The sequence below is a fragment of the Phyllobates terribilis genome, unplaced genomic scaffold (genome assembly GCF_046119375.1).
Source record: "Phyllobates terribilis strain yellow unplaced genomic scaffold, ASM4611937v1 Scaffold_1__5_contigs__length_1240528914, whole genome shotgun sequence".
NCBI classification, from domain to species: Eukaryota; Metazoa; Chordata; class Amphibia; order Anura; family Dendrobatidae; genus Phyllobates; species Phyllobates terribilis.
The window spans coordinates 624,117,120-624,142,535 of record NW_027362761.1 but is presented as its reverse complement, the minus strand read 5'-3'; the positions used below and the strand labels follow the sequence as shown (position 1 = coordinate 624,142,535).

General features: G+C 51.5%; 1 protein-coding gene across 2 annotated transcripts in view; it reads right to left on the bottom strand.

The window, feature by feature from the left end:
- Positions 1-25,416, bottom strand: part of LOC141273159 (inter-alpha-trypsin inhibitor-like) — a 149,539-nt gene that overhangs the window by 19,246 nt on the left and 104,877 nt on the right. For both annotated transcript variants that reach the window (XM_073684608.1, XM_073684617.1), the window contains exon 3: positions 17,570-17,746. In XM_073684608.1, the coding sequence (XP_073540709.1) occupies positions 17,570-17,746 (177 nt within the window). The remainder of the gene's footprint in view (positions 1-17,569; positions 17,747-25,416) is intronic.

Here is a 25,416-nt window from a genome sequence, read left to right as displayed (position 1 = left end):
CTTACACCACTCCAAACACACCCAGTAACCCTACAACAAAAACAACCCAAAATCACCCCAAACCAAACACCCTCCAATCACCCCACAACAAATGCCCTAATTACCCTACACCTAACATCCTACAATCACGTTACACCCACACCAAACAACTTATACCACTCCAGACAAACCAAATAACCCTACAACAAAAACAACCCAAAATCACCCCAAACCAAACACCCTCCAATCACCCCACAACAAATGCCCTAATTACCCTACACCTAACATCCTACAATCACCTTACACCCTCACCAAACAACTTACACCACTCCAGACACACCCAGTAACCCTACAACAAAAACAACCCAAAATCACCCCAAACCAAACACCCTCCAATCACCACACAACAAATGCCCTAATTACCCTACACCTAACATCCTACAATCACCTTACACCCTCACCAAACAACTTACACCACTCCAGACACACCCAGTAACCCAACAACAAAAACAACCCAAAATCACCCCAAACCAAACACCCTTTAATCACCACACAACAAATGCCCTAATTACCCTACACCTAACATCCTACAATCACGTTACACCCACACCAAACAACTTATACCACTCCAGACACACCCAGTAACCCTACAACAAAAACAACCCAAAATCACCCCAAACCAAACACCCTCCAATCACCACACAACAAATGCCCTAATTACCCTACACCTAACACCCTACAATCACGTTACACGCACACCAAACAACTTATACCATTCCAAAATCACCCCAAACCAAACACCCTCCAATCACCACACAACAAATGCCCTAATTACCCTACACCTAACATCCTACTATCACGTTACACCGACACCAAACAACTTATACCATTCCAAAATCACCCGAAACCAAACACCCTCCAATCACCACACAACAAATGTCCCAATTACCCTACACATAACATGCTACAATCACGTTACACCCTCACCAAACAACTTACACCACTCCAGACACACCCAGTAACCCTACAACAAAAACAACCCAAAATCACCCCAAGCCAAACACCCTCCAATCACCCCACAACAAATGCCCCAATTACCCTACACGTAACACCCTACAATCATCTTACACCCACTCCAAACAACTTACACCACTCCAGACACACCCAGTAACCCTACAACAAAAACAACCCAAAATCACCCCAAACCAAACACCCTCCAATCACCCCACAACAAATGCCCTAATTACCCTACACCTAACATCCTACAATCATGTTACACCCACACCAAACAACTTATACCACTCCAAACACACCCAGTAACCCTAAAACAAAAACAACCCAAAATCACCCCAAACCAAACACCCTCCAATCACCCCACAACAAATGCCCTAATTACCCTACACCTAACATCCTACATTCACGTTACACCCACACCAAACAACTTACACCACTCCAGACACACCCAGTAACCCTAAAACAAAAACAACCCAAAATCACCCCAAACTAAACACCCTCCAATCACCCCACAACAAATGCCCCAATTACCCTACACCTAACATCCTACAATCACGTTACACCCTCACCAAACAACTTACACCACTCCAAACACACCCAGTAACCCTACAACAAAAACAACCCAAAATCACCCCAAACCAAACACCCTCCAATCACCCCACAACAAATGCCCTAATTACCCTACACCTAACATCCTACAATCACGTTACACCCACACCAAACAACTTATACCACTCCAGACAAACCCAATAACCCTACAACAAAAACAACCCAAAATCACCCCAAACCAAACAACCTCCAATCACCCCACAACAAATGCCCTAATTACCCTACACCTAACATCCTACAATCACCTTACACCCTCACCAAACAACTTACACCACTCCAGACACACCCAGTAACCCAACAACAAAAACAACCCAAAATCACCCCAAACCAAACACCCTCCAATTGCCACACAACAAATGCCCTAATTACCCTACACCTAACATCCTACAATCACGTTACACCGACACCAAATAACTTACACCACTCCAGACACACCCAGTAACCCAACAACATAAACAACCCAAAATCACCCCAAACCAAACACCCTCTAATCACCACACAACAAATGCCCTAATTACCCTACACCTAACATCCTACAATCACGTTACACCCACACCAAACAACTTATACCACTCCAGACACACCCAGTAACCCTACAACAAAAACAACCCAAAATCACCCCAAACCAAACACCCTCCAATCACCACACAACAAATGCCCTAATTACCCTACACCTAACACCCTACAATCACGTTACACGCACACCAAACAACTTATACCATTCCAAAATCACCCCAAACCAAACACCCTCCAATCACCACACAACAAATGCCCTAATTACCCTACACCTAACATCCTACAATCACGTTACACCCACACCAAACAACTTACACCACTCCAGACACACCCAGTAACCCTACAACAAAAACAACCCAAAATCACCCCAAACCTAACACCCTCCAATCACCCCACAACAAATGCCCCAATTACCCTACACGTAACATCCTACAATCACCTTAAATCCTCACCAAACAACTTACACCACTCCAGACACACCCAGTAACCCAACAACAAAAACAACCCAAAATCACCCAAAACCAAACACCCTCCAATCGCCACACAACAAATGCCCTAATTACCCTACACCTAACATCCTACAATCACGTTACACCCACACCAAACAACTTATACCACTCCAGACACACCCAGTAACCCTACAACAAAAACAACCCAAAATCACCCCAAACCAAACACCCTCCAATCACCACACAACAAATGCCCTAATTACCCTACACCTAACATCCTACTATCACGTTACACCGACACCAAACAACTTATACCATTCCAAAATCACCCCAAACCAAACACCCTCCAATCACCACACAACAAATGCCCCAATTACCCTACACATAACATGCTACAATCACGTTACACCCTCACCAAACAACTTACACCACTCCAGACACACCCAGTAACCCTACAACAAAAACAACCCAAAATCACCCCAAGCCAAACACCCTCCAATCACCCCACAACAAATGCCCTAATTACCCTACACCTAACATCCTACTATCACGTTACACCGACACCAAACAACTTATACCATTCCAAAATCACCCCAAACCAAACACCCTCCAATCACCACACAACAAATGCCCCAATTACCCTACACCTAACATCCTACTATCACGTTACACCGACACCAAACAACTTATACCATTCCAAAATCACCCCAAGCCAAACACCCTCCAATCACCACACAACAAATGCCCTAATTACCGTACACCTAACATCTTACAATCACGTTACACCCTCACCAAAGAACTTACACCACTCCAAACACACCCAGTAACCCTACAACAAAAACAACCCAAAATCACCCCAAACCAAACACCCTCCAATCACCCCACAACAAATGCCCTAATTACCTTACACCTAACATCCTACAATCACCTTACACCCACACCAAACAACTTACACCACTCCAGACACACCCAGTAACCCTACAACAAAAACAACCCAAAATCACCCCAAACCAAACACCCTCCAATCACCCCACAACAAATGCCCCAATTACCCTACACGTAACACCCTACAATCATCTTACACCCACTCCAAACAACTTACACCATTCCAAAATCACCCCACACCAAATATCCAACACTCCTATCACCTTCATCTCACTCGGCACCAAATACCCCATCCCAAATATCATAGACTTGCTTCACCCCACACCAAGCACCACACACCACCAAACAGACCACACTCACCCCACTCCAAACATCCCAGATTCACCTCCCACCAAAGAACCCTCAGTCTCCCTACAACCACCCCCAAACTAAACACAGCACACTCACCTTAACCTAAAATACCTCTATACTCACCCATAGCTTAATCCACACCAAACACCCCCAAATCATCCTACACCAAACACCTTACGATTATTCTAGGCAGCGTTGAGCTGGTGGCTGTGATGAGCGTTGTCGTCACTACCCGATGTCTGTGAATAGCGGTCACTTTACTGCAATTCACAAACGCCGAAGACATCGGGGAACGTGGATTACGGAGGAGGAGCTCCATGGGAACATTTTTGATGATAAATTGGTGAACATATATATAGGGCAGCAGGGTGGCACAGTGGTTAGCACTGCAGCCTTGCAGCACTGGGGTCCTGGGTTCAAATCCCACCAAGGACAACATCTGCAAGGAGTTTGTATGTTCTCCTCGTGTTTACACGGGTTTCCTCCAGATTCTCCGGTTTCCTCCCACACACTAAAGACTAAGAGGGATAGTAGATTGTGAGCCCCAATGGGGACAGTGCCAATAATGTCTGTAAAGAGCTGTGGAATTAATGGCGCTATATAAGTGAGGAAAATAAATAAATTAATAAAAATGAGGGACAGTGTGGGGGGAGTCTTTATTCCAACAAAGTGATTGTTTTTTTCTGTGTTTGTATTTTTTTTTTATTACTGAGTTAGTAATGGAGGGGTCTGACAGACCCCTCTCCATTACTGACCCCAGTGCTTTGTGTCTGATAGACTCCTCTCCATTACTGACCCCAGGGCTTGATGTCTGATAGACCCCTCTCCATTACTGACCCCAGGGCTTGATGTCTGTTAGACTCCTCTCCATTACTGACCCCAGGGCTTGATGTCTGATAGACCCCTCTCCATTACTAACCCCGGGGCTTGATGTCTGATAGACCCCTCTCCATTACTAACCCCAGGGCTTGATGTCTGATAGACCCATCTCCATTACTGACCCCAGGGCTTGATGTCTGATAGACCCCTCTCCATTACTAACCCCAGGGCTTGATGTCTGATAGACCCCTCTCCATTACTAACCCCGGGCTTGATGTCTGATAGACCCCTCTCCATTACTAACCCCAGGGATTGATGTCTGATAGACCCCTCTCTATTACTAACCCCAGGGCTTGATGTCTGATAGACCCCTCTCCATTACTAACCCCGGGCTTGATGTCTGATAGACCCCTCTCCATTACTGACCCCAGGGCTTGATGTCTGATAGACCCCTCTCCATTACTGACCCCAGGGCTTGATGTCTGATAGACCCCTCTCCATTACTGACCCCAGGGCTTGATGTCTGATAGACCCCTCTACATTACTAACCCCAGGGCTTGATGTCTGATAGACCCCTCTCCATTACTGACCCCAGGGCTTGATGTCTGATAGACCCCTCTCCATTACTGACCCCAGGGATTGATGTCTGATAGACCCCTCTCCATTACTGACCCCAGGGATTGATGTCTGATAGACCCCTCTCTATTACTGACCCCAGGGCTTGATGTCTGATAGACCCCTCTCCATTACTGACCCCAGGGATTGATGTCTGATAGACCCTTCTCCATTACTGACCCCAGTGCTTGATGTCTGATAGACGCCTCTCCATTACTGACCCCAGGGCTTGATGTCTGATAGACCCCTCTCTATTACTAACCCCAGGGCTTGATGTCTGATAGACCCCTCTCTATTACTAACCCCGGGGCTTGATGTCTGATAGACAACTCTACATTACTGACCCCAGGGCTTGATGTCTGATAGACCCCTCTCCATTACTAACCCCAGGGCTTGATGTCTGATAGACCCCTCTCCATTACTAACCCCGGGCTTGATGTCTGATAGACCCCTCTCCATTACTAACCCCAGGGCTTGATGTCTGATAGACCCCTCTCCATTACTAACCCCAGGGCTTGATGTCTGATAGGCGCCTCTCCATTACTGACCCCAGGGCTTGATGTCTGATAGACCCCTCTCCATTACTAACCCCAGGGCGGCTTGATGTCTGATAGACCCCTCTCCATTACTAACCCCAGGGCTTGATGTCTGATAGATCCATCCCCATTACTAACCCCAGGGCTTGATGTCTGATAGATCCATCCCCATTACTAACCCCAGGGCTTGATGTCTGATAGACCCATCTCCATTACTGACCCCGGGGCTTGATGTCTGATAGACCCCTCTCCATTACTAACCCCGGGGTTTGATGTCTGATAGACCCCTCTCCATTACTAACCCCGGGGCTTGATGTCTGATAGACAACTCTACATTACTGACCCCAGGGCTTTATGTCTGATAGACCCCTCTCCATTACTAACCCCAGGGCTTGATGTCTGATAGACCCCTCTCCATTACTAACCCCGGGCTTGATGTCTGATAGACCCCTCTCCATTACTAACTCCGGGCTTGATGTCTGATAGACGCCTCTCCATTACTGACCCCAGCGCTTGATGTCTGATAGACCCCTCTCCATTACTAACCCCAGGGCTTGATGTCTGATAGACCCCTCTCCATTACTAACCCCGGGCTTGATGTCTGATAGACCCCTCTCCATTACTAACCCTGGGCTTGATGTCTGATAGACCCCTCTCCATTACTAACCCTGGGCTTGATGTCTGATAGACGCCTCTCCATTACTGACCCCAGGGCTTGATGTCTGATAGACCCCTCTCCATTACTAACCCCAGGGCGGCTTGATGTCTGATAGACCCCTCTCCATTACTAACCCCAGGGCTTGATGTCTGATAGATCCATCCCCATTACTAACCCCAGGGCTTGATGTCTGATAGACCCATCTCCATTACTGACCCCGGGGCTTGATGTCTGATAGACCCCTCTCCATTACTAACCCCGGGGTTTGATGTCTGATAGACCCCTCTCCATTACTAACCCCAGGGCTTGATGTCTGATAGACCCCTCTCCATTACTAACCCCGGGGCTTGATGTCTGATAGACAACTCTACATTACTGACCCCAGGGCTTTATGTCTGATAGACCCCTCTTCATTACTAACCCCAGGGCTTGATGTCTGATAGACCCCTCTCCATTACTAACCCCGGGCTTGATGTCTGATAGACCCCTCTCCATTACTAACCCCGGGCTTGATGTCTGCTAGACGCCTCTCCATTACTGACCCAAGGGCTTGATGTCTGATAGGCCCCTCTCCATTACTAACCCCAGGGCTTGATGTCTGATAGACGCCTCTCCATTACTAACCCCAGGGCTTGATGTCTGATAGATCCATCCCTATTACTAACCCCAGGGCTTGATGTCTGATAGACCCCTCTCCATTACTAACCCCAGGGCTTGATGTCTGATAGACCCATCTCCATTACTGACCCCGGGGCTTGATGTCTGATATACCCCTCTCCATTACTGACCTCGGGGCTTGATGTCTGATAGACCCCTCTCCATTACTAACCCCGGGGCTTGATGTCTGATAGACCCCTCTCCATTACTAACCCCAGGGCTTGATGTCTGATAGACCCCTCTCCATTACTAACCCCAGGGCTTGATGTCTGATAGACTCCTCTCCATTACTAACCCCGGGGCTTGATGTCTGATAGACCCCTCTCCATTACTAACCCCAGGGCTTGATGTCTGATAGACTCCTCTCCATTACTGACCCCAGGGCTTGATGTCTGATAGACCCCTCTCCATTACTGACCCCAGGGCTTGATGTCTGATAGATCCATCTCCATTACTAACCCCAGGGCTTGATGTCTGATAGACCCATCTCCATTACTGACCTCGGGGCTTGATGTCTGATAGACAACTCTACATTACTGACCCCAGGGCTTGATGTCTGATAGACAACTCTACATTACTAACCCCAGGGCTTGATGTCTGATAGACCCCTCTCCATTACTGACCCCGGGGCTTGATGTCTGATAGACAACTCTACATTACTGACCCCAGGGCTTGATGTCTGATAGACAACTCTACATTACTAACCCCAGGGCTTGATGTCTGATAGACAACTCTACATTACTGACCCCAGGGCTTGATGTCTGATAGACTCCTCTCCATTACTGACCCCAGGGCTTGATGTCGGATAGACCCCTCTCCATTACTGACCCCAGGGCTTGATGTCTGATAGACCCCTCTCCATTACTAACCCCAGGGCTTGATGTCTGATAGACCCCTCTCCATTACTAACCCCAGGGCTTGATGTCTGATAGACTCCTCTCCATTACTAACCCCGGGGCTTGATGTCTGATAGACCCCTCTCCATTACTGACCCCAGCGCTTGATGTCTGATAGACCCCTCTCCATTACTGACCCCAGGGCTTGATGTGTGATAGATCCATCTCCATTACTAACCCCAGGGCTTGATGTCTGATAGACCCCTCTCCATTACTAACCCCGGGGCTTGATGTCTGATAGACCCCTCTCCATTACTAACCCCAGGGCTTGATGTCTGATAGACAACTCTACATTACTGACCCCAGGGCTTGATGTCTGATAGACTCCTCTCCATTACTAACCCCGGGGCTTGATGTCTGATAGACCCCTCTCCATTACTAACCCCAGGGCTTGATGTCTGATAGACTCCTCTCCATTACTGACCCCAGGGCTTGATGTCTGATAGACCCCTCTCCATTACTGACCCCAGGGCTTGATGTCTGATAGATCCATCTCCATTACTAACCCCAGGGCTTGATGTCTGATAGACCCATCTCCATTACTGACCCCGGGGCTTGATGTCTGATAGACCCCTCTCCATTACTAACCCCAGGGCTTGATGTCTGATAGACCCCTCTCCATTACTAACCCCGGGGCTTGATGTCTGATAGACCCCTCTCCATTACTAACCCCAGGGCTTGATGTCTGATAGACAACTCTACATTACTGACCCCAGGGCTTGATGTCTGATCGACCCATCTTCATTACTGACCCCGGGGCTTGATGTCTGATCGACCCATCTTCATTACTGACCCCGGGGCTTGATGTCTGATAGACGCCTCTCCATTACTGACCCCAGGGCTTGATGTCTGATAGACCCCTCTCCATTACTGACCCCGGGGCTTGATGTCTGATAGACCCCTCTCCATTACTGACCCCGGGGCTGGATGTCTGATAGACCCCTCTCCATTACTGACCCCGGGGCTGGATGTCTGATAGACCCCTCTACATTACTGACCCCGAGGCTTGATGTCTGATAGACTACTCTTCATTACTGACCCCGGGGCTTGATGTCTGATAGACCCCTCTCCATTACTGACCCCAGGGCTTGATGTCTGATAGACCCCTCTCCATTACTGACCCCAGGGCTTGATGTCTGATAGACCCCTCTCCATTACTAACCCTGGGGCTTGATGTCTGATAGACCCCTCTCCATTACTAACCCTGGGGCTTGATGTCTGATAGACCCCTCTCCATTACTAACCCCGGGGCTTGATGTCTGATAGACCCCTCTCCATTACTATCCCCGGGGCTTGATGTCTGATAGACCCCTCTCCATTACTAACCCCAGGGCTTGATGTCTGATAGACCCCTCTCCATTACTGACCCCGGGGCTTGATGTCTGATAGACTCCTCTCCATTTCTAACCTCAGGGCTTGATGTCTGATAGACCCCTCTCCATTACTGACCCCAGGGCTTGATGTCTGATAGACCCCTCTCCATTACTAACCCCAGGGCTTGATGTCTGATAGACCCCTCTCCATTACTAACCCCAGGGCTTGTTGTCTGATAGACCCCTCTCCATTACTAACCCCAGGGCTTGATGTCTGATAGACCCCTCTCCATTACTAACCCCAGGGCTTGATGTCTGATAGACCCCTCTCCATTACTAACCCCAGGGCTTGATGTCTGATAGACCCCTCTCCATTACTAACCCCGGGGCTTGATGTCTGATAGACCCCTCTCCATTACTGACTCCAGGGCTTGATGTCTGATATACCCCTCTCCATTACTAACCCCGGGGCTTGATGTCTGATAGAACCCTCTCCATTACTGACCCCAGGGCTTGATGTCTGATAGACCCCTCTCCATTACTAACCCCAGGGATTGATGTCTGATAGACCCCTCTCCATTACTAACCCCAGGGCTTGATGTATGATAGACCCCTCTCCATTACTAACCCCAGGGCTTGAGGTCTGATAGACCCCTCTCCATTACTGACCCCGGGGCTTGATGTCTGATAGACCCCTCTCCATTACTAACCCCGGGGCTTGATGTGTGATAGACCTCTCTCCATTACTGACCCCAGGGCTTGATGTCTGATAGACCCCTCTCCATTACTAACCCCAGGGCTTGATGTCTGATAGACCCCTCTCCATTACTGACCCCAGGGCTTGATGTCTGATAGACCCCTCTCCATTACTAACCCCGGGGCTTGATGTCTGATAGATCCCTCTCCATTACTAACCCCGGGGCTTGATGTCTGATAGACCCCTCTCCATTACTAACCCCGGGGCTTGATGTCTGATAGATCCCTCTCCATTACTAACCCCAGGGCTTGATGTCTGATAGACCCCTCTCCATTACTAACCCCGGGGCTTGATGTCTGATAGATCCCTCTCCATTACTAACCCCGGGGCTTGATGTCTGATAGACTCCTCTCCATTACTGACCCCAGGGCTTGATGTCTGATAGACTCCTCTCCATTACTAACCCCGGGGCTTGATGTCTGATAGACCCCTCTCCATTACTAACCCCGGGGCTTGATGTCTGATAGACCCCTCTCCATTACTGACCCCAGGGCTTGATGTCTGATAGACCCCTCTCCATTACTAACCCCAGGGCTTGATGTCTGATAGACCCCTCTCCATTACTAACCCCAGGGCTTGATGTCTGATAGACCCCTCTCCATTACTAACCCCAGGGCTTGATGTCTGATAGACCTCTCTGCATTACTAACCCCAGGGCTTGATACCAGCTGACATCAACCCCTGAACCACACCAGCGTAATCGGGAAGAGTTAGGCAAAGTGCCAGAATTGAAACATCTAATGTGATAGATGCGCCAATTCTGGGGTTGCTGCGGGCTGGTATTTTTATGCTGGGAAGGCCAAAATAATATGGACCTTCTCCGCCTGATAATATCAGTCCCCATCTGTCTGCTTCACCTTGGATGATTATTAAAAGTGCGACGGCACGTTTTTTTTTTTTTAATTATTTATTTCGTTCCCAGTAGCGAGTCTGAGAGCCAATGAGTCCAGACATCTTCCCCGTGCTGTTCAGCTATTTTCCTGCCCTCCTGTTAGGATTTTCCAGAAAAACGCTTGAGTTTTCCATTGTCTTCGGTTATACTCGATCCTCGAGTCGAGCCCGTCAGGGCGTCCGACCTGCACGATTTGAGTAGCAAACACTCAAGCACTTTAGTGCTCGATCATCACTAATTAAAATCAATCCATACCAAAAACCCCCCACCAAACACCCACAATCACCCAATACCAAGCAACGTACACTCATCCCACCCCACAGACACTTCGTACCAAACACTCCACACTCAAATTCCCCTACACCACATATCCCACACCATCCAACCTGCACTCACTCCACAGTGACCCTCTCCCATACCGAACACTATGCACAAAACATCCCACTCTCGCCTCACCCCACAACAAACATCCCACACTCACCACACATTCACCATAGCTCACAATAGCTTCACACCACTCCAAACACCCCATACTACAGGCCTCACACTCAGCACACCAAACACCCCACACTCACCTCACCCCACCCCAAACATCACACACATTCTCCTCAGCCCACACTCACTTCACACCACTCCAAACGCCCCACACGAAACACCTCACACCCTACAACAAACACCCCACACTCATCTCAGCTGACACCCACCTCCTCTCACACCACACACCCCACACTCATCTCACACCAGACACCCCACACTCATCTAACCTTACACCCACCTCCTCTCACTCCAGACACCCCACACTCATCTCACCTGACACCCATCTCCTCTCACTCCAGACACCCCACACTCATCTCACCTGACACCCATCTCCTCTCACTCCAGACACCCCACACTCATCTAACCTTACACCCACCTCCTCTCACTCCAGACACCCCACACTCATCTCACCTGACACCCATCTCCTCTCACTCCAGACACCCCACACTCATCTCAGCTGACACCCATCTCCTCTCACTCCAGACACCCCACACTCATCTCACCTGACACCCATCTCCTCTCACTCCAGACACCCCACACTCATCTCACCTGACACCCATCTCCTCTCACTCCAGACACCCCACACTCATCTCAGCTGACACCCACCTCCTCTCACTCCAGACACCCCACACTCATCTCAGCTGACACCCACCTCCTCTCACTCCAGACACCCCACACTCATCTCAGTTGACACTCACCTCCTCTCACTCCAGACACCCCACACTCATCTCAGCTGACACCCACCTCCTCTCACTCCAGACACCCCACACTCATCTCAGCTGACACCCACCTCCTCTCACTCCAGACACCCCACACTCATCTCAGCTGACACCCACCTCCTCTCACTCCAGACACACCACACTCATCTCAGCTGACACCCACCTCCTTTCACTCCAGACACCCCACACTCATCTCAGCTGACACCCATCTCCTCTCACTCCAGACACCCCACACTCATCTCAGCTGACACCCACCTCCTCTCACTCCAGACACCCCACACTCATCTCAGCTGACACTCACCTCCTCTCACTCCAGACACCCCATACTCATCTCAGCTGACACCTACCTCCTCTCACTCCAGACACCCCACACTCATCTCAGCTGACACCCACCTCCTCTCACTCCAGACACCCCACACTCATCTCAGCTGACACCCACCTCCTCTCACTCCAGACACCCCACACTCATCTCAGCTGACACCCACCTCCTCTCACTCCAGACACCCCACACTCATCTCAGCTGACACCCACCTCCTCTCACTCCAGACACCCCATACTCATCTCAGCTGACACCCACCTCCTCTCACTCCAGACACCCCACACTCATCTCAGCTGACACCCACCTCCTCTCACTCCAGACACCCCACACTCATCTCAGCTGACACCCACCTCCTCTCACTCCAGACACCCCACAATCATCTCAGCTGACACCCACCTCCTCTCACTCCAGACACCCCACAGTCATCTCAACTGACACCCACCTCCTCTCACTCCAGACACCCCACACTCATCTCACACCAGACACCCCACACTCATCTAACCTTACACCCACCTCCTCTCACTCCAGACACCTGACACTCATCTCACCTGACACCCATCTCCTCTCACTCCAGACACCCCACACTCATCTAACTTTACACCCACCTCCTCTCACTCCAGACACCCCACACTCATCTCAGCTGACACCCACCTCCTCTCACTCCAGACACCCCACACTCATCTCAGCTGACACCCACCTCCTCTCACTCCAGACACCCCACACTCATCTCAGCTGACACCCACCTCCTCTCACTCCAGACACCCCACACTCATCTCAGCTGACACCCACCTCCTTTCACTCCAGACACCCCACACTCATCTCAGCTGACACCCACCTCCTCTCACTCCAGACACCCCATACTAATCTCAGCTGACACCCACCTCCTCTCACTCCAGACACCCCACACTCATCTCAGCTGACACCCACCTCCTCTCACTCCAGACACCCCACACTCATCTCAGCTGACACCCACCTCCTCTCACTCCAGACACCCCACAATCATCTCAGCTGACACCCACATCCTCTCACTCCAGACACCCCACAGTCATCTCAACTGACACCCACCTCCTCTCACTCCAGACACCCCACACTCATCTAACCTTACACCCACCTCCTCTCACTCCAGACACCCCACACTCATCTCAGCTGACACCCACCTCCTCTCACTCCAGACACCCCACACTCATCTCAGCTGACACCCACCTCCTCTCACTCCAGACACCCCATACTCATCTCAGCTGACACCCACCTCCTCTCACTCCAGACACCCCACACTCATCTCAGCTGACACCCACCTCCTCTCACTCCAGACACCCCACACTCATCTCAGCTGACACCCACCTCCTCTCACTCCAGACACCCCACAATCATCTCAGCTGACACCCACATCCTCTCACTCCAGACACCCCACAGTCATCTCAACTGACACCCACCTCCTCTCACTCCAGACACCCCACAGTCATCTCAACTGACACCCACCTCCTCTCACTCCAGACACCCCACACTCATCTAACCTTACACCCACCTCCTCTCACTCCAGACACCTGACACTCATCTCACCTGACACCCATCTCCTCTCACTCCAGACACCCCACACTCATCTAACTTTACACCCACCTCCTCTCACTCCAGACACCCCACACTCATCTCAGCTGACACCCACCTCCTCTCACTCCAGACACCCCACACTCATCTCAGCTGACACCCACCTCCTCTCACTCCAGACACCCCACACTCATCTCAGCTGACACCCACCTCCTTTCACTCCAGACACCCCACACTCATCTCAGCTGACACCCACCTCCTCTCACTCCAGACACCCCACACTCATCTCAGCTGACACCCACCTCCTCTCACTCCAGACACCCCACAATCATCTCAGCTGACACCCACCTCCTCTCACTCCAGACACCCCACACTCATCTAACCTTACACCCACCTCCTCTCACTCCAGACACCCCACACTCATCTCAGCTGACACCCACATCCTCTCACTCCAGACACCCCACAGTCATCTCAACTGACACCCACCTCCTCTCACTCCAGACACCCCACACTCATCTAACCTTACACCCACCTCCTCTCACTCCAGACACCCCACACTCATCTCAGCTGACACCCACCTCCTCTCACTCCAGACACCCCCCACTCATCTCAGCTGACACTCACCTCCTCTCACTCCAGACACCCCCCACTCATCTCAGCTGACACCCACCTCCTCTCACTCCAGACACCCCACACTCAACTCAGCTGACACCCACCTCCTCTCACTCCAGACACCCCACACTCATCTCAGCTGACACCCACCTCCTCTCACTCCAGACACCCCACATTCATCTCAGCTGACACCCACCTCCTCTCACTCCAGACACCCCACACTCATCTCAGCTGACACCCACCTCCTCTCACTCCAGACACCCCACACTCATCTCAGCTGACACCCACCTCCTCTCACTCCAGACACCCCACACTCATCTCAGCTGACACCCACCTCCTCTCACTCCAGACACCCCACACTCATCTCAGCTGACACCCACCTCCTCTCACTCCAGACACCCCACACTCATCTCATCTGACACCCACCTCCTCACTCCAGACAACCCACACTCATCTCAGCTGACACCCACCTCCTCTCACTCCAGACACCCCACACTCATCTCAGCTGACACCCACCTCCTCTCACTCCAGACACCCCACACTCATCTCAGCTGACACTCACCTCCTCTCACTCCAGACACCCCCCACTCATCTCAGCTGACACCCACCTCCTCTCACTCCAGACACCCCACACTCATCTCAGCTGACACCCACCTCCTCTCACTCCAGACACCCCGCACTCATCTCAGCTGACACCCACCTCCTCTCACTCCAGACACCCCACACTCATCTCAGCTGACACTCACCTCCTCTCACTCCAGACACCCCACACTCATCTCAGCTGACACCCACCTCCTCTCACTCCAGACACCCCACACTCATCTCAGCTGACACCCACCTCCTCTCACTCCAGGCAACCCACACTCATCTCAACTGACACCCACCTCCTCTCACTCCAGACACCCCACACTCATCTCAGCTGACACTCACCTCCTCTCACTCCAGACACCCCACACTCATCTCAGCTGACACCCACCTCCTCTCACTCCAGACACCCCACACTCATCTCAGCTGACACCCACCTCCTCTCACTCCAGACACCCCACACTCATCTCAGCTGACACTCACCTCCTCTCACTCCAGACACCCCACACTCATCTCAGCTGACACCCACCTCCTCTCACTCCAGACCCCCCACACTCATCTCACACCAGACACCCACCTCCTCTCACTCCAGACACCCCACACTCATCTCAGCTGACACCCACCTCCTCTCACTCCAGACACCCCATACTTAGCTCAGCTGACACCCACCTCCTCTCACTCCAGACACCCCACACTCATCTCAGCTGACACCCATCTCCTCTCACTCCAGACACCCCACACTCATCTCAGCTGACACCCACCTCCTCTCACTCCAGACACCCCACACTCATCTCAGCTGACACCCACCTCCTCTCACTCCAGACACCCCACACTCATCTCAGCTGACACTCACCTCCTCTCTCTCCAGACACCCCCCACTCATCTCAGCTGACACCCACCTCCTCTCACTCCAGACACCCCACACTCATCTCAGCTGACACTCACCTCCTCTCACTCCAGATACCTCCCACTCATCTCAGCTGACACCCACCTCCTCTCACTCCAGACACCCTACACTCATCTCAGCTGACACCCACCTCCTCTCACTCCAGACACCCCACACTCATCTCAGCTGACACCCACCTCCTCTCACTCCAGACACCCCACACTCATCTCAGCTGACACCCACCTCCTCTCACTCCAGGCAACCCACACTCATCTCAGCTGACACTCACCTCCTCTCACTCCAGACACCCCCCACTCATCTCAGCTGACACCCACCTCAGCTCACTCCAGACACCCCACACTGATCTCAGCTGACACCCACCTCCTCTCACTCCAGACACCCCACACTCATCTCAGCTGACACTCACCTCCTCTCACTCCAGACACCCCACACTCATCTCAGCTGACACCCACCTCCTCTCACTCCAGACACCCCACACTCATCTCAGCTGACACTCACCTCCTCTCACTCCAGACACCCGACACTCATCTCAGCTGACACCCACCTCCTCTCACTCCAGACACCCCACACTCATCTCAGCTGACACCCACCTCCTCTCACTCCAGACATCCCACACTCATCTCAGCTGACACCCACCTCCTCTCACTCCAGACACCCCACACTCATCTCAGCTGACACTCACCTCCTCTCACTCCAGACACCCCACACTCATCTCAGCTGACACCCACCTCCTCTCACTCCAGACACCCCACACTCATCTCAGCTGACACCCACCTCCTCTCACTCCAGACACCCCACACTCTCCTCAGCTGACACCCACCTCCTCTCACTCCAGACACCCCACACTCATCTCACCTTACACCCCACACACCCTAAGCTCATATTGTGATGCTATCAGTGATGACATCAATCTACATTGATGACCCCTCGCACGCTATAGGTGATAACTTGCCCAGTTGGGAAAATCCCTTTTATTTGGGTCACATGTTTATAGATGGGGTGCCCATGGTTTGTTATTTAAATGTCCTGCATTGTGCAGTGTCCACATAGATCAGCAGGGACATCGGTGGCAAGTTAGTGTTCAGCCACATGCAAATATCACATTGTCCTCATTCACAATCTGCCCCCGCTGCTGTATAATAACACACTGGGCAGATTGTTACATGAATTACCATGCAGCCAGTCTGGAGATAGTGAAGCAATTGTATTGTGCCAAATACGGCTCGTGTAGGAGGATGGGGGCCTACCGGGGGATTCCCCTGTTCCCCCGAGGGCCAGTCCGAGCCTGTCAGCAGCCAAATCCTTCCCATATACTCCTGTAATTATGGCAGACCCAACGATAACAATACCACCCTGCTGAGAAGAAGACACAAGGAGGCATCATGACGCAGTCACAAACCTTTCTTTGGCGCCACACAAAGCTGTATACATTTATTCTTGTCTTCAAATCTGTTCCCGTTGCCGGCACATCCGCCATAAAAGAAAGAGTCACAGATCCTCCGCTCCTGGTCATAATACCACATGAAGATCAAAGCCATACATGGACCCTGGTCCTTGCGGAGCTCACACACGGCATCTAGGGAGGAAAAGCAAGGGTTAATAATGCTGATGTCACTGCTGACAACTGAGCACCAGCAGCAGAGGAGGCAGAAACCTCCGAGATACTGGCCCCTACACACCCTCTTACCATGAGAGATACTGGCCCCTAGACACCCTCTTACCATGAGAGATACTGGCCCCTACACACCCTCTTACCATGAGAGATACTGGCCCCTACACACCCTTTTACCATGAGAGATACTGGCCCCTACACACCCTCTTACCATGAGAGATACTGGCCCCTACACACTCTCTTACCATGAGAGATACTGGCCCCTACACACTCTCTTACCATGAGAGATACTGGCCCCTACACACTCTCTTACCATGAGAGATACTGGCCCCTACACACCCTCTTACCATGAGAGATACTGGCCCCTACACACTCTCTTACCATGAGAGATACTGGCCCCTACACACTCTCTTACCATGAGAGATACTGGCCCCTACACACCCTCTTACCATGAGAGATACTGGCCCCTACACACTCTCTTACCATGAGAGATACTGGCCCCTACACACATTCTTACCATGAGAGATACTGGCCCCTACACACTCTCTTACCATGAGAGATACTGGCCCCTACACACCCTCTTACCATGAGAGATACTGGCCCCTACACACCCTCTTACCATGAGAGATACTGGCCCCTACACACCCTCTTACCATGAGCGGTGACCGGATCTACGAAAGACCAGTCACAGCCAGAACACCACAACCACAGAGGCCACGGAAAACAGCCGATCAACAGCTAAGAGTCGCCCTGTCATCAGCAGGGGCGGGGCTGACAACCCCTCACACACTGTATACAGGCTGGTTGTCAGTACAGGGGGGCAGGTCTAACAACCCCTCACACACTGTATACAGGCTGGTTGTCAGTACAGGAGGCAGGTCTAACAACACCTCAGACACTGTATACAGGCTGGTTGTCAGTACAGTGGGCAGGTATAACAACCCCTCACACACTGTATACAGGCTGGTTGTCAGTACAGGAGGCAGGTCTAACAACCCCTCACACACTGTATACAGGCTGGTTGTCAGTACAGGAGGCAGGTCTAACAACCCCTCACACACTGTATACAGGCTGGTTGTCAGTACAGAGGGTAGGTCTATCAACCCCTCACACACTATATACAGGCTGGTTGTCAGTACAGGGGGCAGGTCTAACAACCCCTCACACACTGTATACAGGCTGGTTGTCAGTACAGGGGGGCAGGTCTAACAACCCCTCACACACTGTATACAGGCTGGTTGTCAGTACAGGGGCAGGTCTAACAACCCCTCACACACTGTATACAGGCTGGCTGTCAGTACAGGGGCAGGTCTAACAACCCCTCACACACTGTATACAGGCTGGTTGTCAGTACAGGGGCAGGTCTAACAACCCCTCACACATGTATACAGGCTGGTTGTCAATACAGGGGCTGGTCTAACAACCCCTCACACACTGTATACAGGCTGGTTGTCAGTACACGAGCAGGTCTAACAACCCATCACACACTGTATAAAGGCTGGTAGTCAGTACAGGGATGGGGCTGACAACCTGTCACACATGTACGCAGGCTGGTTGTCAGTATAGGGCCAGGTCTAACAACCCCTCACACATTGTATACAGGCTGGTTGCCAGTACAGGGGGGCAGGTCTAACAACCCCTCACACACTGTATACAGGCTGGTTGTCAGTACAGGGGCAGGTCTAACAACCCCTCACAAACTGTATACAGGCTGGTTGTCAGTACAGGGGCAGGTATAACAACCCCTCACACAATATATACAGGCTGGTTGCCAGTACAGGGGGGCAGGTCTAACAACCCCTCACACACTGTATACAGGCTGGTTTTCAGTACAGGGGCAGGTCTAACAACCCCTCACACACTGTATACAGGCTGGTTGTCAGTACATGGGCAGGTCTAACAACCCCTCACACACTGTATACAGGCTGGTTGTCAGTACAGGGGCAGGTCTAACAACCCCTCACACAATGTATACAGGCTGGTTGTCAGTACAGGGGGCAGGTCTAACAACCTCTCACACACAGTATACAGGCTGGTTGTCAGTACAGGGGGCAGGTCTAACAACCCCTCATACACTCTATACAGGCTGGTTGTCAGTACAGGGGGCAGGTCTAACAACCCCTCACACACTGTATACAGGCTGGTTGTCAGTACAGGGGCAGGTCTAACAACCCCTCACACACTGTATACAGGCTGGTTGTCAGTACATGGGCAGGTCTAACAACCCCTCACACAATGTATACAGGCTGGTTGTCAGTACAGGGTGCAGATCTAACAACCCCTCACACACTGTATACAGGCTGGTTGTCAGTACATGGGCAGGTCTAACAACCCCTCACACACTGTATACAGGCTGGTTGTCAGTACATGGGCAGGTCTAACAACCCCTCACACACTGTATACAGGCTGGTTGTCAGTACAGGGGGCAGATCTAACAACCCCTCACACACTGTATACAGGCTGGTTGACAGTACAGGGGGGCAGGTCTAACAACCCCTCACACATTGTATATACAGGCTGGTTGTCAGTACAGGGGGCAGATCTAACAACCCCTCACACACTGTATACAGGCTGGTTGACAGTACAGGGGGGCAGGTCTAACAACCCCTCACACACTGTATACAGGCTGGTTGTCAGTACAGGGGCAGGTCTAACAACCCCTCACACACTGTATACAGGCTGGTTGTCAGTACAGGGGCACGTCTAACAACCCCTCACACATTGTATACAGGCTGGTTGTCAGTACAGGGGGGCAGGTCTAACAACCCCTCACAAATGTATACAGGCTGGTTGTCAGTACAGGGGGCAGGTCTAACAACCTCTCACACACTATATACAGGCTGGTTGTCAGTACAGGGGGCAGGTCTAACAACCCCTCACACACTGTATACAGGCTGGTTGTCAGTACAGGGGCAGGTCTAACAACCCCTCACACACTGTATACAGGCTGGTTGTCAGTTCAGGGGGCAGGTCTAACAACCTCTCACACACTGTATACAGGCTGGTTGTCAGTACAGGGGCAGGTCTAACAACCCCTCACACACTGTATACAGGCTGGTTGTCAGTTCAGGGGGCAGGTCTAACAACCTCTCACACACTGTATACAGGCTGGTTGTCAGTACAGGGGCAGGTCTAACAACCCCTCACACACTGTATACAGGCTGGTTGTCAGTACAGGGGGCAGGTCTAACAACCCCTCACACACTGTATACAGGCTGGTTGTCAGTACAGTGGGCAGGTCTAACAACTCACACACTATATACAGGCTGGTTGTCAGTACAGGGGGCAGGTCTAACTACCCCTCACACACTGTATACAGGCTGGTTGTCAGTACAGGGGGCAGGTCTAACAACCCCTCACACACTATATACAGGCTGGTTGTCAGTACAGGGGCAGGTCTAACAACCCCTCACACACTGTATACAGCCTGGTTGTCAGCACAGGGGCAGGTCTAACAAATCCTCACACACTGTATACAGGCTGGTTGTCAGTACAGGGGCAGGTCTAACAACCCCTCACACACTATATACAGGCTGGTAGTCAGTACAGGGGGCAGGTCTAACAACCCCTCACACACTGTATACAGGCTGGTTGTCAGTACAGGGGCAGGTCTAACAACCCCTCACACACTGTATACAGGCTGGTTGTCAGTACAGGGGCAGGTCTAACAACCCCTCACACACTGTATACAGGCTGGTTGTCAGTACAGGGGGCAGGTCTAACAACCCCTCACACATGTATACAGGCTGGTTGTCAATACAGGGGCAGGTCTAACAACCCCTCACACACTGTATACAGGCTGGTTGTCAGTACAGGGGCAGGTCTAACAACCCCTCACACACTGTATACAGGCTGGTTGTCAGTACAGGGGCAGGTCTAACAACCCCTCACACACTGTATACAGGCTGGTTGTCAGTACACGAGCAGGTCTAACAACCCATCACACACTGTATACAGGCTGGTTGTCAGTACACGAGCAGGTCTAACAACCCATCACACACTGTATACCGGCTGGTTGTCAGTACAGGGATGGGGCTGACAACCTGTCACACATGTACACAGGCTGGTTGTCAGTATAGGGGCAGGTCTAACAACCCCTCACACATTGTATACAGGCTGGTTGTCAGTATAGGGGCAGGTCTAACAACCCCTCACACACTGTATAAAGGCTGGTTGCCAGTACAGGGGGGCAGGTCTAACAACCCCTCACACACTGTATACAGGCTGGTTGTCAGTACAGGGGCAGGTCTAACAACCCCTCACACACTGTATACAGGCTGGTTGTCAGTACAGGGGCAGGTATAACAACCCATCACACAATATATACAGGCTGGTTGTCAGTACAGGGGGCAGGTCTAACAACCTCTCACACAAAGTATACAGGCTGGTTGTCAGTACAGGGGGCAGGTCTAACAACCCCTCACACACTGTATACAGGCTGGTTGTCAGTACAGGGGGCAGGTCTAACATCCCCTCACACACTGTATAGAAGCTGGTTGTCAGTACAGGGGGCAGGTCTAACAACCCCTCACACACTGTATACAGGCTGGTTGTCAGTACAGGGGCAGGTCTAACAACCCCTCACACACTGTATACAGGCTGGTTGTCAGTACAGGGGGCAGGTCTAACAACCCCTCACACACTGTATACAGGCTGGTTGTCAGCACAGGGGCAGGTCTAACAACCCCTCACACACTGTATACAGGCTGGTTGTCAGTACAGGGGCAGGTCTAACAACCCCTCACACACTGTATACAGGCTGGTTGTCAGTACAGGGGCAGGTATAACAACCCATCACACAATATATACAGGCTGGTTGTCAGTACAGGGGGCAGGTCTAACAACCTCTCACACAAAGTATACAGGCTGGTTGTCAGTACAGGGGGCAGGTCTAACAACCCCTCACACACTGTATACAGGCTGGTTGTCAGTACAGGGGGCAGGTCTAACAACACCTCATACACTCTATACAGGCTGGTTGTCAGTACAGGGGGCAGGTCTAACATCCCCTCACACACTGTATAGAAGCTGGTTGTCAGTACAGGGGGCAGGTCTAACAACCCCTCACACACTGTATACAGGCTGGTTGTCAGTACAGGGGCAGGTCTAACAACCCCTCACACACTATATACAGGCTGGTTATCAGTACAGGGAGCAGGTCTAACAACCCCTCACACACTGCATACAGGCTGGTTGTCAGTACAGGGACAGGTCTAACAACCCCTCACACACTGTATACAGGCTGGTTGTCAGTACAGGGGGCAGGTCTAAAAACCCCTCACACACTGTATACAGGCTGGTTGTCAGTACATGGGCAGGTCTAACAACCCCTCAAACTGTATACAGGCTGGTTGTCAGTACAGGGGCGGGGCTGACAGTCCCTCACACACTGTATACAGGCTGGTTGTCAGTACAGGGGGCAGGTCTAACAACCCCTCACACACTATATACAGGCTGGTTGTCAGTACAGGGGCAGGTCTAACAACCCCTCACACACTGTATACAGCCTGGTTGTCAGCACAGGGGCAGGTCTAACAAATCCTCACACACTGTATACAGGCTGGTTGTCAGTACAGGGGCAGGTCTAACAACCCCTCACACACTATATACAGGCTGGTTGTCAGTACAGGGGGCAGGTCTAACAACCCCTCACACACTGTATACAGGCTGGTTGTCAGTACAGGGGGCAGGTCTAACAACCCCTCACACACTGTATACAGGCTGGTTGTCAGTACAGGGGCAGGTCTAACAACCCCTCACACACTGTATACAGGCTGGTTGTCAGTACAGGGGCAGGTCTAACAACCCCTCACACACTGTATACAGGCTGGTTGTCAGTACAGGGGGCAGGTCTAACAACCCCTCACACATGTATACAGGCTGGTTGTCAATACAGGGGCAGGTCTAACAACCCCTCACACACTGTATACAGGCTGGTTGTCAGTACAGGGGCAGGTCTAACAACCCCTCACACACTGTATACAGGCTGGTTGTCAGTACAGGGGCAGGTCTAACAACCCCTCACACACTGTATACAGGCTGGTTGTCAGTACACGAGCAGGTCTAACAACCCATCACACACTGTATACAGGCTGGTTGTCAGTATAGGGGCAGGTCTAACAACCCCTCACACATTGTATACAGGCTGGTTGTCAGTATAGGGGCAGGTCTAACAACCCCTCACACACTGTATAAAGGCTGGTTGCCAGTACAGGGGGGCAGGTCTAACAACCCCTCACACACTGTATACAGGCTGGTTGTCAGTACAGGGGCAGGTCTAACAACCCCTCACACACTGTATACAGGCTGGTTGTCAGTACAGGGGCAGGTATAACAACCCATCACACAATATATACAGGCTGGTTGTCAGTACAGGGGGCAGGTCTAACAACCTCTCACACAAAGTATACAGGCTGGTTGTCAGCACAGGGGGCAGGTCTAACAACCCCTCACACACTGTATACAGGCTGGTTGTCAGTACAGGGGGCAGGTCTAACAACACCTCATACACTCTATACAGACTGGTTGTCAGTACAGGGGGCAGGTCTAACAACCCCTCACACACTGTATACAGGCTGGTTGTCAGTACAGGGGCAGGTCTAACAACCCCTCACACACTGTATACAGGCTGGTTGTCAGTATATGGGCAGGTCTAACAACCCCTCACACACTGTATACAGGCTGATTGTCAGTACAGGGGGGCAGATTTAACAACCCCTCACACACTGTATACAGGCTGGTTGTCAGTACATGGGCAGGTCTAACAACCCCTCACACACTATATACAGGCTGGTTGTCAGTACATGGGCAGGTCTAACAACCCCTCACACACTGTATACAGGCTGGTTGTCAGTACAGGGGGCAGATCTAACAACCCCTCACACACTGTATACAGGCTGGTTGTCAGTACAGGGGGCAGGTCTAACAACCCCTCACACACTGTATACAGGCTGGTTGTCAGTACAGGGGGCAGGTCTAACAACCCCGCACACACTGTATACAGGCTGGTTGACAGTACAGGGGGCAGGTCTAACAACCCCTCACACACTGTATACAGGCTGGTTGTCAGTACAGGGGGCAGGTCTAACAACACCTCACACACTGTATACAGGCTGGTTGTCAGTACAGGGGGCAGGTCTAACAACCCCTCACACACTGTATACAGGCTGGTTGACAGTACAGGGGGGCAGGTCTAACAACCCCTCACACACTGTAACCAGGCTGGTTGACAGTACAGGGGGGCAGGTCTAACAACCCCTCACACACTGTATACAGGCTGGTTGACAGTACAGGGGGGCAGGTCTAACAACCCCTCACACACTGTATACAGGCTGGTTGTCAGTACAGGGAGCAGGTCTAACAACCCCTCACACACTGTATACAGGCTGGTTGTCAGTACAGGGTCAGGTCTAACAACCCCTCACACACTGTATACAGGCTGGTTGTCAGTACAGGGGGCAGGTCTAACAACCCCTCACACACTGTATACAGGCTGGTTGACAGTACAGGGGGGCAGGTCTAATAACCCCTCACACACTGTATACAGGCTGGTTGTCAGTACAGGGGCAGGTCTAACAACCCCTCACACACTGTATACAGGCTGGTTGTCAGTACAGGGGCACGTCTAACAACCC